The sequence below is a fragment of the Hemitrygon akajei genome, unplaced genomic scaffold (genome assembly GCF_048418815.1).
Source record: "Hemitrygon akajei unplaced genomic scaffold, sHemAka1.3 Scf000173, whole genome shotgun sequence".
NCBI classification, from domain to species: Eukaryota; Metazoa; Chordata; class Chondrichthyes; order Myliobatiformes; family Dasyatidae; genus Hemitrygon; species Hemitrygon akajei.
Genome location: NW_027332059.1, coordinates 381,932 through 399,657, shown reverse-complemented (window position 1 = coordinate 399,657; position 17,726 = coordinate 381,932). Strand labels below are relative to the sequence as shown.

At 46.8% G+C, this 17,726-nt stretch overlaps 1 protein-coding gene across 2 annotated transcripts; it reads right to left on the bottom strand.

The window, feature by feature from the left end:
- Window positions 1–7,769: 7,769 nt before the first annotated feature.
- On the bottom strand, window positions 7,770–17,489 carry LOC140724204 (uncharacterized). Of its 2 annotated transcripts, none has more exons than XM_073038692.1 (3): window positions 16,986–17,489; window positions 15,966–16,135; window positions 7,770–10,642 (listed from the first exon to the last, which is right to left on the bottom strand). In XM_073038692.1, exon 3 carries the CDS (start codon window positions 10,151–10,153, stop codon window positions 8,528–8,530), a length of 1,626 nt encoding a protein of 541 aa, XP_072894793.1. In that variant the 5' UTR covers window positions 10,154–10,642; window positions 15,966–16,135; window positions 16,986–17,489; the 3' UTR covers window positions 7,770–8,527. The 2 variants fall into 2 exon arrangements, with proteins under 2 accessions (XP_072894793.1, XP_072894794.1); XM_073038693.1 differs by lacking the exon at window positions 16,986–17,489 and adding an exon at window positions 16,580–16,700.
- Window positions 17,490–17,726: the final 237 nt, after the last annotated feature.

The window sequence follows — 17,726 nt, the reverse complement described above, 5'->3', positions numbered from 1 at the left end:
TACATTCTGCAACGGTGATGGACAAATATCCAGCATGAAGCTTATTGAAACTTTCTCCCCAGTGTGAACCCGGTAGTGTGTCACAAGGATAGATTACTGTGTGAATCCCTTCCCACATTCACAGCAGGTGAACGGCCTCTCCACAGTGTGAACTCAATGATGCACATTTGGTGGAGATTACTGAGAGAATCTTTTCCCAAAGCCTGATTGGCCTCTACCCAGTGTGAACTTGCTGCTGTCTGAGTTGATAAGCTGACTGAATGAATCACTTCCCAAACTCACAGCAGATGAACGGCCTCTCCCCAGTGTGAACTTGCTGGTGTCTCAGTAGATGAGATGACCGAGTGAATCCCTTCCCACAGTCTGAGCAGGTGAACAGCCTCTCCCCAGTGTGAACTCGTTGGTGAATCTGTAGGGTGGACGACTGAGAGAAAGTCTTCCCACAGACTGAGCAGGTGAAAAGCCTCTCCCTTGCATGAACTGACTGGTGCCTCCGTAGGTGAAATAATAAAGTGAATCCTTTCCCACAGTCTGAGCAGGTGAACGACTTCTCCCCAGTGTGAAATCGCTGGTGTCTATGAAGGTCGGATGATCGATGGAATCCCTTCCCACAGACTGAGCAGGTGAATGGTCTCTCCCCAGTGTGAACTCGCTGGTGTGCCAGCAGATCAGATGACCGAGCAAATCCTTTCCCACATTCACAGCAGGTGAACGGCCTCTCCCCAGTGTGAACTCGCTGGTGTATCAGTAGATCAGATGACCGAGCGAATCCCCTCCCACATTCACAGCAGGTGAACGGCCTTTCCCCAGTGTGAACTCGCTGGTGTGCCAGCAGATCACATGACCGAGTGAATCCCTTCCCACAGTCTGAGCAAATGAATGGCCATACTCCAGTGTGAACTGACTGGTGTGCCAATAGGGAGGATGATCGAGTGAATCCTTTCCCACACACTGAGCAGGTGAACGGCCACTCCCCAGTGTGAACTGACTGGTGTGCCAATAGGGAGGATGACTGAGTGAATCCCTTCCCACAGTCTGAGCAGGTGAACGGCCTCTCTCCAGTGTGAACTCGCTGATGTTCCTTCAGTTTAGATGAGCATGTGAATCCCTTCCCGCAGTCTGAGCAGGTGAATGGCCGCTCCCCGGTGTGAACTCGCTGGTGTGCCATTCGGTCAGATATGGCCTAGTGAATCCTTCCCCACAATTTCAGCAGATGACCAGCCTCTGCTCAATGTGAATTGACTGGTGTGTCCACAGCTGGAATGATCATCTGAATCCCTTCTCACACACAGAACAGGTGAATAGCCTTGTCCCAGTGTGAACTTGCTGACGTACCTTTAGTTGAGATGAACGAGTGATTCCATTCCCAGTCTGAACAGCTGAATGTTACCTGTGTAAAATAACGGGCATGCCAATCGGTCAGATGATAGAGTGAATCTCTTCCCACAGTCTGAGCAGGAAGGATGATTGAGGGAATCCCTTGCTCCACTTCTTAAATATCTGGACAGAGACAGCAAGACTGGTTTGAATTCCCATAGGCAATTTCCTTGTCATTTTTAACCTGTAAATAGATTTACAAAATCCATCAGTGGGTGAAGGACAACATTTCAGATGAGATCACATTAGTTACCAAGGTGTGATCTGACATCACACTGTTACAGTGAGGTTCAACCCAAGTTGCAGAAAGAAATCATCTTGTAACTGGGCACATGGTTGGTGTCTGGAATGACCATCAAATTCTCTGATACTCTTCCAGTCTCTATAAGAATTGGGCATTTCTACCTTCTCCAATCTGTGAATTGGCTCAGTTTGACTCTCTCCATTGGTGTTATTCCCTGTTCCCACTGAGCTGCATGGGAGCCTGGCCCCACAGGAACTGAAACACTCTCATGCAAATACCCTTTGTTGATGTGCAGCTGGGATTTTATTTTATGTACTGTTAACTTAAAGTACCACCGTTTTAACACCACGTAAATATCTCCTGCTCAGGTGTATGGTTGGTCTGCACAGCTGTTAAAAGAAATTAGAGTGAATATTAGTATTGTTTAAGATTCTTGTCACAGTCATAGAAAGATTCAGACACATTGGCCCATCTCGTTGGTGCCAAGCTATTTACGCTTTCCACTCCCATACCCCTACCATCCAGGTACCTATACCAACCTCTAACACGTTGCAATCGTGCTCGCATGCACCACTTGTGCTGGCTGCTCATTCCACACCTGGATGACCATCTCAGTGAACAAGTTTTCCCTCTTGATCCACTTAACAGTTCACCTTTCACCCTTAATCCATGGCGTCTGGTTGTGGTCCCACCCCATCTCAGTGGAAAAATCTGGCTTGCATTTACCCCATCTATGACCCTCAAAACTGTGGAATACCTCCATCAGATCTCCCCTCACCCTTCTACTTTCCAAGGAATAAAGTCCAGTCCAGTTCAATGTTTCCTTCTAACCCAAGCCCTCCAGACCTGACAACGTCCTTGTAAATTTTCTCTGAACTCTTTCAACCTCTTTTACATCTTTCCTGTAGGTTGGTGACCAAAACTGCACAAAATATTCCAAATTAGGCCTCACCAACGTCAACATAACATCCGTCTATTGTTGACAGTACTTTAGTTCATGAAGGCCAATGGGCCAAAATCTTTCTCTCTGTACCTTTTGAACTATGACACCACTTTCAGTGAAATATAGACCTGTATTCCCAGATTCCTTTCCTCTACAACACTTCTCAGTTCCCGACCAATCACTGTGTAAGACCTACCCTAATAGGTCCTGCCAAAGTACAACACCTCACACTTGTCTGCATTAAATTCCATTTTCCATTTCTCAAACCATCTTTCCAGCTGGTACAGTTCGCACTGCAAGCCACGATAGTCTGCTCACAGTCCGCTAAACTCCCAGACTTGGTGTGATCCACATATTTGCTGATCCAGCTAACCATACTATCATCCAGATTACTGATATAGATGACAAACAACAAGAAATCAAGCACTGATCCCTGTGGCACACCACTAGTCACAGGCCTCCGGTCAGAGAGGCAACCATCTGCTACCACACTCTGGCTTCTCCCAAAGACTGTGTCTCGTCCAATTTACTATCTTATCTTGAATGCTGAATGTCTGAAACTTCTTGACCAACCTCCAATGTGAGACTTTGCCAAGTGGCTTGCTAAAGTCCATGTAGACAACATCAGCAGCCTTGCCTTCATCCACTTTCCTGATAACTTCCTCAAGAGACTCTATAAGATTGGTTAGACATGTCCTACCCTGCACAAAGCTATGCTATCTATCCTTAATCAGTCCACATCTATCCAAAAACTTGTATATCGAGTTCCTGCACTTACGTTCCATTAACTTTCCCACAACTGATGACAAGCTCACCAATGTACAATTTCTTAGTTTAATTTTAGAGGCTTTCTTGAACAGCGGAACAACATTGGCTGTCCTCCAATCCTCCAGTACCTCACCTGTCACTAAGGATGATTTAAATATCTGTGCTTGGGCTCCGACAATTTCTGCACTTGTCTTCCACAGGGTCCCAGGGAACAACTTTTCAGGCCCTGGGGATTGATCCATGGCAATTTGCCTTAAGACAGCAAACACCTCCACCTCTGTAATCTGTACAGGGTCCATGAGGTTGATGCTGCTTTGCCTCACTTCTGCAGACTCTGTGTCCATCTCCTGAGTAAATATGGATGTAAAACTACTATTTAAAACCTCCCCCATCTACTTTGTCTCCCGTATAGATTACCATTCTGATCACCCAGAGTGGGCATGTTTCTGCAGTTGCTGGAAAAAGAGGAACGCAAGCACACACAATGCTGAAGGAACTCTGCAGTTCAGGCAGCAACTAAGCAGAGGAGTACACAGACCAGACATGCTGAAGGGGTTCGGCCTAAATGCTGTCCATTTATTCCTCTCCACATTTGCTGCCTGATCTGCTGATTACCTGCAATATTTTGTAGAAATTAACCAATTTTTCAATTAACCAGTTTCCAAATGTTTCTCATCTTTTATCCATAGCCAGATCCTGCTGGTCTGATTCCTCTTCCCTCCACCTGCTCAAAACCTCCAGACCCCATCTTTTTCTGGAGCCCCAAAGCCCTGACTGGTGCTGGCAACTCTTTGGTTTCTGATTCTGCTCCATCGAAGATTCACTCGCTAGTCTGCTGTCAGACTTTAGAGATGCATTGCAGCAACCCAGCTGTCTGAGGCCCAGTCCTTTGAAATGAGTGAAAATATTTTAAGTTGCTTGAAGTGGTAGAGGCAGATACAATAGGGTCTGTTAAGAGAATCTTAGATAGGTTCATGGAACTTAGAAGATCAGAGGGCTCTGTGGTAGGGCAATTCTCGGCAGTTGTCTGGAGTAGGGTACATGATCGGCACAACATTGTTGGCTGAAGGGCCTGTAATTTGCTGCAGATTTCTATGATTCCATGAAATTCAAGGGAAATCTCTTCTCCCACGGAATAGTGACTATTTGCAACAGAGAGTATGAGAGATAAACGGCAGAGATACACTTTAAGATACTGATATGGAACAGAAACATGGACTGGGACCAGATGGATTGAGTGGCCTCTCTAGTGTACATTGTGAGTGTAGTAGAGAGTGAACGTAATATTAAACACCAGTCTAGTTTAAGGCTAACATCAGCAGAACAGACTCCTCCAATGCTCAGTGACCAGGGTTCAGTCCTGGGTGCGATGAGCAGCCGCAAGAACTGCAGAATCTGACAGTAACAGTCCCTCATGAACCTGCAGCGGCCTTCAGTCACCGTGATGGTTAAATATTTAACACAGAGCTGATTTGAACTTCCTCCCTGATGTGAAGTTGCTGGTGTTGCAGCAGCTGGGATGACTGAGTAAAACTTTTTGCTCACTCCGGACAGAAATGTGGCCTCTATTTATTGTGAACTCACTAGAGCATCACAAGGTGGGTTAACTGAATGAGTCTCTTCACACACACGGAGCAGGTGAACGGCCGCTTCTGGGTGCGAAGCTGTTGATGTATCTGCGATGGCCGATTGATTCCCTTCCAAAATGAGAGCCAGTGAATGACGTCACACTGCTATCAACGCCATGGGATATTTCAGGTTTTTTCACTTATTGATTTCAGCGTGCTGTGTGTGTCGGAATGGCTGTATCTATTCAGTAAATCTAATTTGCATGTTTATCCTGTGACATTATATCCGGACGGGATCATGTATCGTCCTATCTCTGATAACGGATCGGTAGTAATGCAATTGTTTCACTCCGAATCTAAAACTAGATCAGGTTTGTATTGATTGTCATTGATAGTATCTTTCATGATCGTCTCATAAAGCAGGATTTTGGTGAATGCTGCTTGCCACTTGATGGCGTCTTTGTCAGCAATCAAACGGCATATTCTGCTTCAGAGCACAACACTTCGTCTTGAGTTTGTGACTCTTTTAATGTGCATTTTTGTTATTTCTGTGTCAACCGCCTGGTCCTGTATTGACACAAGGAGCTACGCAGTTTCTGGGAAGAGGTCTCCAGCTTTGAGCCTGACGTTGGACGCTTTCCTCCTTTGCTCACATCGTGGGGATCTCATCCATGGACGATTATGCTCATCTATTGGCTAAACCTTTCTTCTATAGCAGTGTTTCACAGCCCCAGTGCCGCAAGTCAAGGCGAAATGCCGAGCACCCTCGTTGCTAATCCCCAACAACGTCTGTTAGGTTGGTTAGGTCGGACGAGATCGCCAAGTGTCAGACCCGTTGTGACGACGAATGCTCAAGGCCTGCAGTGCGATGCTTCTTCCTTTATTCCAGTGCCACATCCTTTTTGGAAGTACCTGCTCTACTAACGGTCGATCAGGTCTGATACCGCAAGTTAGAGGCAGCATTGCCCCGCCAGGAATCTTGAATGCCCCCCACCCCCGGCGAGTGCTATTTGCTCCTAAAGCCATCTTAGGACACGTAACTGCCCCCAGAGGGAATCACTGTTCCATTGTGATAATTCCTTCATCTTTCTGGGTTGAGCTTTCATTTCAGTTCAGAATAGCACACGCTCGCAGCGTGTTGAATCCTGCTTTTGTTGATGCAAATACATCCTTAGAAGAGTTACTGTGAGTGGGACAGAGGAAATGCAACTCCCTCAACACTGAGTGTGTGCAGCTCCCTCAACATCTTGCTCCTTCCTCTCTCCATAGTGCGCTCACCAGATCTGTCACTTCCTTTCTCCCTACCCCTCCCTCCTCTCAATCCTCAGCACACATTCCTCTCTGCTTCTCTCCTCCATCTACTCTCACTCTCCCTTTCCTGCTCTCCACTCTTATCTTATTAATACCTCTCCCACTTCCTCACCTCCCTCTCTTACTCTTCTCCTCCCAACTTCCTCTCACTCTCACTTCTCTACTCCACTTTCTGTCTACAAACCACACCCCACCTTTACAGACCAACCCGGATCCTCGGCCCATGTTCACTCCATAATAGCACCTTTCAATGTGCAAGTGACAGCGGAACTTACTGGCATTTGGAGATGGATGAAGCAGAGGAGGGAAAGAAAGAGACAGAGAGACAGAGGAAGAGGGAGAAGGAGAGAAGGGAAAGTGGGAAAGGGAGAGATAGAGAGAGTGGGGGGAGAGAGAGAGAAGAGAGAACAGGCTGAGTGGTGGTATTGAAAGAGAGGGAGAGAGAATCGAGAGACAGTAGGAGTGTTAGCGAGACAGACTGAGGAGAGATGAGAGGGAAGTGGCGGAGGCAAGAAACAGGGGAGAGAGATGGTGGCGACAACCAGTGAGGGGAGAGAATGGCGGGGAGATGGATGTGGGTGAGAAATAAACAAGGAGCGAGTGAGGGGGCAGAAGGAGGCGTGGGAGACAATGACTGAGGAGAGAGATTGGAGGGAATAGTGGAGGGAAGAGAGATGGGGAGTTAAACTGGGATAGAAACCAGGGATTGAGCCGGTGGAGATATACGAGGGAAAGGGACGGGCCTTTTGATATCTCTGTGGATCAGTGAAAGAGAAACTGACAGGATCAAAAAGGGCCACTCATTTTAAATGCAGACATATGGAATTTTCTAAAATTCTAAATCTTCCATGTAAATTCCTTTAGGATCAATGAAGTGTTTATCTATCTGAGTGTAGGTGGGTGGCTGGGTACATTTGAGCTGGAGATACAGGGGGAAGGGCACAGAAGCATAGATCAGACACGGCCATGCTGAATAAACATGATATCGTAAGACTTCCTCCTCATCTGAATTGATTTCCCTGTAGTCTGAGGGTGTATCCCTGGACCTGGGCTCCGTATTATGGAAAACATCCTCTCCATATGCTCTCTGTCTCGGCTTTACAGTATTTGGGAACCCCGCCCCCGCAACTCTACACCCTGCCCATAATTCTAAACTTCAGCGGGAACAGCACAGAGACATCAAATACCATGAGCTGTAGTCTTGTTAAGCAGCTTCAGCTGCAGCACCTTGTTCAGAATCATCTGAAAATCCAAACAAACAACACACACCACCTTTCTCATTTCACCAAAGAATTCTGAGTGATCTGTCTGGAAAGATTTTTCCTGAGGCCGACTTTGGCTGTACCGGGGAGGATTGAAAAGGACTGTCATGGAACAGAATCAGTGGCAGGGTCCAGCTGGCCAGAGTTGACTCTCTACTGTACACTAGGTGTGTTATAAATTCACTTAAGTACCAGAGACAGAGTTTAAAATAGAACTGATTTATTTGTCTCAGATCCAGAATATTAAACTCCAGTCCCATTAAAGGTGAATGTACAGCAGAAGAAACTCCTCCTATGCCCAGTGACCAGGGTGAAGAACTGGGTGTGGTGAGCAGCAGCAATAATTGCAGAGTTCAGCACCGACAGTCAGTCTCGAAATTGCATTCAGCAACGGTGATGGACAAATATCCAACATGCAGCTTATTGAAACTTTCTCCCCAGTGTGAACCCGGTAGAGTGTCACAAGTGTAACATGCTGCAAGGTTTCACTGCTAATGTAATGGCCTCTCTGTAATGTTTCACTGCTGAGGTAATGGTTTCTCTGTAGCAGCAATGTTTAGGTTAAGCCTGGAGATAACAGGGTTTTGGAGTGTGGGGCTATCCAACGAGAGAAACGTTCTTTCTTGTGAGTCTGGAAGAGGGAATTTATGGTCTTTCGCTAGGGAGAGATGAGAAGACACGAATGGAGAGAGCGGGCCATTCTTCTTTGTTTACTTACCTAATCCTGTAGTCAAAGTCAGAATTATAAAGCTCAATCGTTTAATCGTATATTGTGTACTGTTTGTAATTTCAGGGAACTGATTTGTAACAGGGGACACATCACACAGCATCCACCCGAACGAGATCTCACAAGTTTGGCCAGCCTGTGGGGATATCACCCCCTACATTAAGCTGCTAGCCGAAGCGAGAGTTACATAAGCCGAGATGACTAAGTGAATCGCTTCCCACAATCACAGCAGGAGAATAGCTACTCTCCAGTGTGAACCCAATGATGCACATTTGATGGAGATGGCTGAGAGAAACTCTTCCCAATGTCTGAGCAGGTGATCAGCCTCTACCCAGTGTGAACTCGCTGGTGTCTCTGTAGTTGAGATGACCAAGTGAATCCCTTCCCGCAGTCCGAGCAGGTGAACGGCTGCTCCCTGGTGTGAATGCGCTTGTGTGCCATTAGGGTGGATGACTCAGTGAATCCCTTCCCACAGTCTGAGCAGGTGAACGGCCTCTCTCCAGTGTGAACTCGCTGATGTACCTTCAGTTTAGATGACCGAGTGAATCCCTTCCCACAGTCCGAGCAGGTGAACGGCCTCTCGCCAGTGTGAACTCGCTGATGTACCTTCAGTATAGATGACCGAGTGAATCCCTTCCCACAGTCTGAGCAGGTGAACTGCCTCTCTCCAGTGTGAACTCGCTGATGTACCATCAGCTGAGATGAACAAGGGAATCCCTTCCTACAGTCTGAGCAGGTGAACGGCCTCTCTCCAGTGTGAACTCGCTGATGTACCATCAGTTGAGATGAGCAAGGGAATCCCTTCCCACAGTCTGAGCAGGTGAATGGCCTCTCGCCAGTGTGAACTTGCTGATGTACCTTAAGGTTAGATGAGCAAATGAATCCCTCCCCGCAGTGTGAGCAGGTGAACGGCCGCTCCCTTGTGTGAACTCGATGGTGAGCCATTAGGTCAGACGACCGAATGAATCCCTTCCCACAGTCTGAGCAGGTGAATGGCCTCTCGCCAGTGTGAACTTGCTGATGTGTTTTCAGGTTAGATAACTGATTGAATCCCTTCCCACAGTCCGAGCAGGTGAACGGCTGCTCCCCGGTGTGAACTCGCTGGTGTTTCATTAGGGAGGATGACTGAGTGAATCCTGTCCCACAGTCTGTGCAGGTGAATGGCTTCTCCCCAGTGTGAACTCGCTGGTGTACCTTCAGTTGAGATGACTGAGTGAATCCCTTCCCACAGTCTGAGCAGGTGAACGGCCTCTCTCTAGTGTGAACTCGCTGGTGCACCATTAGGGCAGATGACCGAGTGAATCCCTTTCCACAGTCTGAGCAGGTGAACGGCCTCTCTCCAGTGTGAACTCGCTGATGTACCTTCAGGTTAGATGACTGAGTGAATCCCCTCCCACAGTCTGAGCAGGTGAATGGCCTCTCTCCAGTGTGAACTGACTTGTGTACCAGTAGTTTAGATGACTGAGTGAATCCCTTCCCACAGTCTAAACAGGTGAACGGCCTCTTCCCAGTGTGAACTCGCTGATGTACCTTCAGTTGAGATGACCGAGTGAATCCCTTCCCACAGTCCGAGCAGATGAACGGCCTCTCCCCAGTGTGAACTCGCTGGTGTTCCATTAGGGCAGATGACCGAGTGAATCCCGTCCCACAGTCTGAGCAGGTGAATGGCCTCTCTCCAGTGTGAACTCGCTGATGTACTTTCAGGTTAGCTGAGCAAGTGAATCCCCTCCCACAGTCTGAGCAGGTGAATGGCCTCTCTACAGTGTGAACTGAGTTGTGTACCAGTAGTTTAGATGACTGAGTGAATCCCTTCCCAGAGTCTGAACAGGTGAACGGCCTCTCCCCAGTGTGAACTCGCTGATGTACCTTCAGTTGATGTGACTGAGTGAATCCCTTCCCACAGTCCGAGCAGGTGAACGGCCTCTCCCCAATGTGAACTCGCAGATGAGCCATTAGGTCAGATAAGCAAGTGAATCCCGTCCCTCAGTCTGAGCAGTTGAATGGCCACTCACCGGTGTAAACTCACTGGTGAGTCATAATGTCAGATGACAGAGTGAATTTTTCCCTACAAATTCAGCGGATGACCAAATTCTGCCCAGTGTGAACTGACTGGTGTGTCCACAGGTGGGAAGACTGACTGGATCCCTTCTCACACACAGAACAGGTGAATGGCCTTGTCCCAGTGTGAAGTTGCTGATGTACCTTCAGTTGAGATGTCCAACTGAATCCATTCCCACTGTCTGAGCAGGTGAATGGGTTCCCCCATGTAAAATGACGCGGTGCCAGTTAGTCAGATGATCGAGTGAATCCCTCCCCACAGTCTGAACAGGAAGGAAGATGAAGTGAATCCCTTGCTCCACTTCTTAAATATCTGGTCAGAGGCAGCAAAACTGGTGTGATCTGTTTGAGATTCCAGTAGACAAAATCCTGGTCATTTTCAACCTGTAAAAAGATTTACAAAATCCATCAATTGGTGTAGGACAACATTTCAGATGAGATTACTTGACTTGTCAAGGTGTGATATTACTTCTCTGATGCTCCTCCTGTCTCTATGAGAATGGGGCATTTCTGCCATCCCCAATCTGTAACCTGGCTCAGTTTGACTCTCTCCATTGGTATTATTCCCTGTTCCCACTGAGCTGCATGGGTACCTGGCCCCACAGTAACTGAAACACTCTCACGCATTCCATGCACCCACCACTCTCTGTGTAAATAAACTAACCCCTGATATCCCCTCAGTATCTATTTCCCAGCACCTTAAAACTATGCCCCACATGTTAGCCACTTTAGACCTGGGGAAGAAAGCCTCTGGCTATCCACACGATCAATGCCCCTCATCATCTTTTCACCTAAAATATGCTCTAAACATAAACAAGGGAATCATACATTGCTTTGAAGTTTTGTTAGAAGTATACCAAATGATTAGGGTACAGATAAGGTAAATGCAAGGAGCATTTTTCACTGAGGTTGGATGCGGTGATAACCAGAGGTCATGGGTAAGTAGGGTAGGTGAAAATTTAACAGAAACATTTGGAAAAGCTCTTCACTGAAATGGTTGTGTGAGTGTGGAATGAGATGTCAGCACAAGTGGTGAATATGAGCTCGGTTTCACCATTTCAAAGAAGTTTGGATGGGAGCCTAGATGGTAGGGGTATGGAGGGCGATGGTCCTGAAGCAGGTAGTTGCATTTGACAGCTTAAATGTTTTTTCAGCATTGACTAGATGGGCCAAATAGCCTGTTTCTGTACTGAACTTCTCCATGTTTCTATGACAGAGAAGCTGGACAAACTTGTTTGGAAGGGAAAAGGTAGGAGTGACAACGGAGCAGCAATGGCTGGAGTTTCTGGGAGCAATTCAGGAAATGAGTGATCGATACATCCCAAAGAAGTGGAAGTATTGGAAAGGCAGGAGGACACAACCATGGCTGAAATGAAAAGCCAAAGCCAACATAAAAGTCAAAGAGAGGGCAAACAAAAGAGAAAAATTATTGGGAAGCTTTTGGAAACCAACAGAAGACAACTAAAAAAAAAGTCAGATGAAATCAGTGCATGGAATCATGATATTGTAGACATTAATGTGACTTGGTAGCACCCAACAGTCTGAGGCATTTAGAGGAATAACATATCCAGGGCCTCAATATCTCTTAAAAACCAAGGTTCCCTGCACCAGTTACCATTCAACCTTTATTTTGGCAGGCACATACAAACTCCACACCCTCAAAATTTCACTTCTGAAGGCCTCCCACTTACCAAGTACTCCTTTGCCAGAAAACAGCCTGTCCCAAGCCACACTTGTCAGATCCTTTCTGATACCACAAAATTGACCTTTCTCCAATTGAGAATCTCAGCCCGTGATCCAGACCGCTTTTTTTCCATATTTACCTTGAATCTCATGGCATTATGATCACTAATTTCTGTCACCAGCTCTGGATCATTTCCTAACAGCTTATTGCACACTTCTATGTCGGGAATTCTATGTACTGATTAATGGCACATTTGACAAACTTTACCTCATCCAGTCCTTTTACAGTATGGGAGTCCCAGACAATATTTGGAAAGTTAAAATCACTTACTGAGACAACCTTTGTTTCTTGGCAAGGTCTGCGATCTCTCTGGAAATTTGTTCTTCTAAATCCCTCAGACTGTTGGGTGCAACCAAGTCCCAGTAATGGCTACAATATCATAATGCCCTGTCCTCAGCTCATCTGGCTTTCCTACAATGCTTCTTGGATTGTGATATACACAGCTCAGCACGTTCATCGCACCATGCTCAACCATTTGATTGCTGACTCTGTCTGAGGTCTGAACAACATCTGAGTGGTGTCAAGAAAACAAACTCTCCCTCATTATCACAAAAACAAAGGAGCTGGTTGTGGAGGACAGGAGGAATGGAGGCAGACTAACCCCTATTGACGTCAATGGACCTGGGGTTAAGATGGTGAACAGCTTTAAGTTTCTCAACATAAACATTGCCAAGGATCTCAACTGGTCCGTACATACCAGCTGTGTTTTCACCTCAGATGGTTGAAGAAGTTTGGTTTGGGCCCCAAATCCTAAGAGCTTTCTACAGGGAGACAATTGAAAGCATCCTGACTGGCTGCATCACTGCCTGGTACGGGAACTGTACTTCCCTTAATTGCAGGAACCTGCAGAGAGTGGTGCAGACAGCCCAGTGCATCTGTAGATGTGAGCTTCCCATGATTGGTGGAAAAGAATAAAGTGAACTTGTGAAAAAGATAAGGTAATGAACTGATTGTGGTGTGGTTATTGATCCGGCGAATTTAAGTTTACACCGTAAAAAGTATTCCATTTGGATACATCACACCTTTGTACAGCTACTCTCTTCTGTTGACTTCAAGAAATAGCAGAAAACTGGGGACTTCGCAGAGCACATCATGGAAACAAGCCTCCCCTCCATGGACTCGCTCTATACTTCCTGCTGTCTCAGTAAATCAGGCAACATAATTAAAGATTCCCAGAACTCCAGACCAGACATTCTCAATTCTCAACCACCCATCGTGTCAAAGATAAATGAAAACATAAAAACAGAAAACGTACCACCAGGCCTAGGGACATTTTCCATTCTGCTGTTATAAGCAAACTGAATATTACTCAGCTTCCTTCTTGCATTGATAGGGATATATCATGAATATGATATGTAATAAGAAACATTGGCTGCACTTCGGCAAGTTGTATCAGTGGAATGGAGTCAATGAAAAAATGCCCACCCACAATGAGAGGTCGTGACAGATCTGGATCTCACTCCCTTGTCTGAACAGAATAAAGATTAAACTGCACAACCATGAGAAACAAACCCACAGACGTCAGACACCAGTGTAGAAAACCCATGCATGACAGCAGGCATGTGGAGGGGGGAGGGAAGGGGAGGGGATAGGATTTTTGGTTCCATGGCTCTCTTCCAGGGAAGGTGGGACCTGTACAGAAGGGACCACAACAAGAGAGAAGGTTCTTTGGAAGCTGAAGATCTGAAGGCAGATAAGTCACCTGGACCTGATGATTTACACCCACAGTTCTGAAAGAGGTGGCTGGAGAGATTGTGCAGGCATTACTAATAATCTTTCAAGAATTACTAAATTCAGAAATGGCTCTGAAAGACTGGAACATTGCAAAAGCCACTCCACTCTTCAAGAAGGGAGAGAGGCAGAAGAAAGGAAACTATAGGCCACTTAGTCTGACAGTGGTTTGAAAGATGTTGGAGTCGATTGTTAAGGATGTGAGTTTGGGGTACTTGGAGGCACAAGATAAAATAGGCCAGAGTCAGCATTGTTTCCTCAAGGGAAAATCTTGCCCGATGAACTTAGTGGAATGCTTTGAGAAATAATAAGCAGGGTAGACAAAGGAGAATTGGTTGACATTGTGCACTTGGATTTTCAGACCTTTGACAAGGTGCCACACACGAGGCTCCTTAACGAGCTCTGAGCCTGGTTGGGCGGCGATGAGGAAGGAGCTGATCTCGGGTTTACATTGTTATGTGTGATGAGAAAACCATGGGGAGATGGGGTCCAGAGTTGGCCCCCCGTGAACTATGCTGCTAACGAGAGGGAGAGATAAAGAGGGGGAGAGGCGCCATGCTGCACATGCTGATAATGAGAGAGACACAAGGATTTAAAATTATGGCTTTTTCGCTGATTGTTGACTTTACTCCCAAGGACTTTGCCTGCTTGTGTGAATCCTTGCTGACACAGCAGAGTGATGCCAGATGCCTGCTGAGACAGGAGGGAGTGGCCAGTTTGATGGACATGATCAGCTGATGGATGGCTGGAACCCCGGCTGGGGAGATAAAAGACGAGTCTGCTGAGACACAGGCAGACACGCCACTGGACACTGAACGAGTGTTGTGCACCCACAGGAAGGTGGGGACTTGGAGGATCGATTCGGGGGAATCGGTCCAAAGCTCACAGTGTGTGAAGGCAGGCCAGTGGGGGCTTGTGTGTGTGTCCATTCTCATCTGGGTGACAAGTCCAGCACTGAAGAACGGTCTAGCCGGGAACGGAAGGGTCATAATCGATGACCACAACAGGTCAAAGGAACAAGAACACAATGGATGGTTTGTCTGCTGATTCCGCTCATCTCTCGTTCGCTCTCTCTCTCTCTCTCCAATGTCACAACAGCAACTACCTCAACCCAAACTGAACTGAACTCTGCATTATCTGAAGACTATTCATTTACCCCTAGACTACGATAGAGCTCGGTTTTGATTCTTATTTCTACACTTCTGTATTTATCATTGCTAACCTGTTTTATATGTATATTTGCATTTTTGATACTGTATTACTTCATTTATTAATAAACACCTATAGTTAAAGTACCACCAGACTCCAACATGTCATTCCATTTCTCCTGGCTTGGTTACCCAGTAACGGGGTACGTGACAACGCAAATCGAAGGTCGGTTGCGAGGGAAAGGGTCGGGATGGAGCCAGACGGCTGGACAGTCTAGGCCTGGAAAGTAGGATCAGTTAGTTGTGGTTCCCCAGCAGTGAGAGTGGATGTTGGTGACATGAATCTGTTTGTGTGTACGGGTGTGGGGTAAATGGTGGGAAAGTTGTGGGGCTACTGGCCGGTGGAGGGAGGTTGGGGATGTGGGTTATCGGACACAGTGTGACCCGGGAGGAAGGGTCCGAGGGCAGATTACGTTGTGAGCAAGGGAGGATCTGGTCCATTGCATCAGACAGCTTTCAGGAAGCAACAAATATCTCTTTATATTAATCACTTTCTAATCTTGCTGCAACCATTGTGTTTGTCACAGAGCCCAGAGTCTGGAAACAGCTCGATGGTAGGAAGCAGATGGTGATGATGGGAGGCTGTTTATTAGAGTCAAGGCCCGTGCCTCCTGGAGCTTCCCAGGGTAACACCCATTGCTACTTGTCATCTATGTCAATAATCTGGTTGAGAATGTACAGGGTACGGGTAGTGAGTTTGCAGCAAGTAATTGCAAACAATTACTTCTTTTTGCAAGATAGTAAATATAAACACCCCTCTTTCCCTCTCCACACTCAGAACCGACCAAAATCTAATTCAGAAGTTGTAAGCTCTTCAAATGAGCAAACACTGAGGGAATGTGTGTGAGTTTAAAGAGCCGTGCTACTGACAGCACATTAGCAGATCTGGAGTGATTGCAACTGGGTCTGATAGAGGCATAACTGGTATTTCTGGGCACATTCAGCTCACTCCAATCATTCCCTACCTTCCTTTGTACAGTTATGTGAAGCCTAAAGGACCAGTGTTTGAGTAAATGAGACTCACCAAACTTTCTCCTGACTGAATCACTGGAAACTAAAACTCAGAAGGGTTTCTCTCCAGTCGGTGTTCTCAGTCCTCGGGCTGGTTCACGTGTTGCTGTTCCCTCGTCTTCAGTTGTGGTTTGCTTCCAGTTGTGGGTTTTTCTTCCAATAAATCTCTCACCCCAGGTGTAACTGTAACATGAGATATAAAGGAGCATGTTAACAATACAAAGGAGAACAAAATATTTCTGCTCACTGAAATCTAAAAACTGAAGACAAATATAATGATCCCACTGAACAAATCTGTCCCTGCCACATCACAAAACCTGATATGGGATAGGAAGGAGTCATCGTTCTGTCATGGTAAGAGATAAGACGTAGGGACGGAATTGGGTGATTCAATCCATCGAGTCTGCTCCATCACTCAACCATGGCTGAGATTTATTCCAACACCATATTCCTGCCTTCCTCCTGGTACCCTGATGATACTTAGCAATCATGAGTATATTAATCTCTGTCATAAATATACCCAAATGGCAGCCTCAAACAACATCTGTGGCAACAAATTCCACGGATCAGCCATCTTTTGGCTGAAGAAATTTTTCTCATCTCAGTTTTAAGGGGAAGCATCTTTACTCTGACACTGTGCTGTCAATCGCAAACTTTCCATGTCCACTGTATCCAGGCTTTTCAGCATTTGGTAGGTTTACTTCACCATACATCCCTCCACCACCCCCACCATCCCGCATCACCATTCATCCGGAGACTGTGGGCACACACCACGTGATCATGCGTCCAAAGCGGAGGGCGGAGCAGATCTGCGGCGCACAGCCTCAGGTGACCTGTTGGCGGGAGTTACATTTCAATTCTGCGGAAATAGACAGCCTGGGCTCCTGGTTTGGATCGTTTAATGCAGATTCAGTGAAGCCGACAAATTTCTGACGAGCCCAGATAACTGGGTACTAAATGAGAAATTGACCCTCGGTTCGGAGCTGATGGCCAACATCGGATCTCCCCGCTCGGGATCGCTCTCAGTACTCACCGATGGGAAAGTGATATCTTCGGCCCGCAGACAGTGATCCCGACCCCCGGCTCCCCACCCAGGAGGCGGGAACCCTTTGCCGATCCCGGAACAGATGTACTGCGGAAGCGAGCACGCCGCCCACCTGTAGACTGTGAGCATGCGCGAAGTAATTGTTGCATCATCAGGAGGGCGGGGCCTCGGACGCAGTCGCCCAGATACTGCCCATCTGCGGTTAAATGGCAGGGGCAAACGATATCAAGTGACCTGTGGGGGTCTCCCACCCCCAGACAAAGATCCAGCTACCCATCACCCTGTAAAGAAGCAAACGCTGTTCACATCGCCCCTCACCCTAAATGAGTTAGACATTTCAACCCGCAGGAAAAAATATATCGTCTGTCCACTGTATCTATTCCTCTCGTAATCTTATCAACGTCCATCCAGTCTCACCCCAGCCTGCGCCGCTCTGGAGTAAACAACACAAGTTTGTTCAACCTCTCGTTATAGCTCATGGCCTCTACTCCAGGCTATATCCTGGTAAACCTCTTACACACCCTCTCCAAAGCCCCGACATCCTTCCGAGAATGGGGGCGCCCAGAACTGTCAGAAACACTCTAGATGTGGCCTAACTAGTTTTATAAAGCTGTGTTACGAACTGTAACGTTTGAGAAACGAACCAGCAGCAATAGAGTTCACACTGGAGTCTGGTTTTGATGTTAAACCATTTCTTTGTTAGTATCTACTTACAGTAACTTAACGAAA

Excerpts from the sequence above, each read along its gene's own strand:
- LOC140724204 (XM_073038692.1), bottom strand. The coding sequence starts at position 10,153 with ATGGCTCATCTGCGAGTTCACATTGGGGAGAGGCCGTTCACCTGCTCG.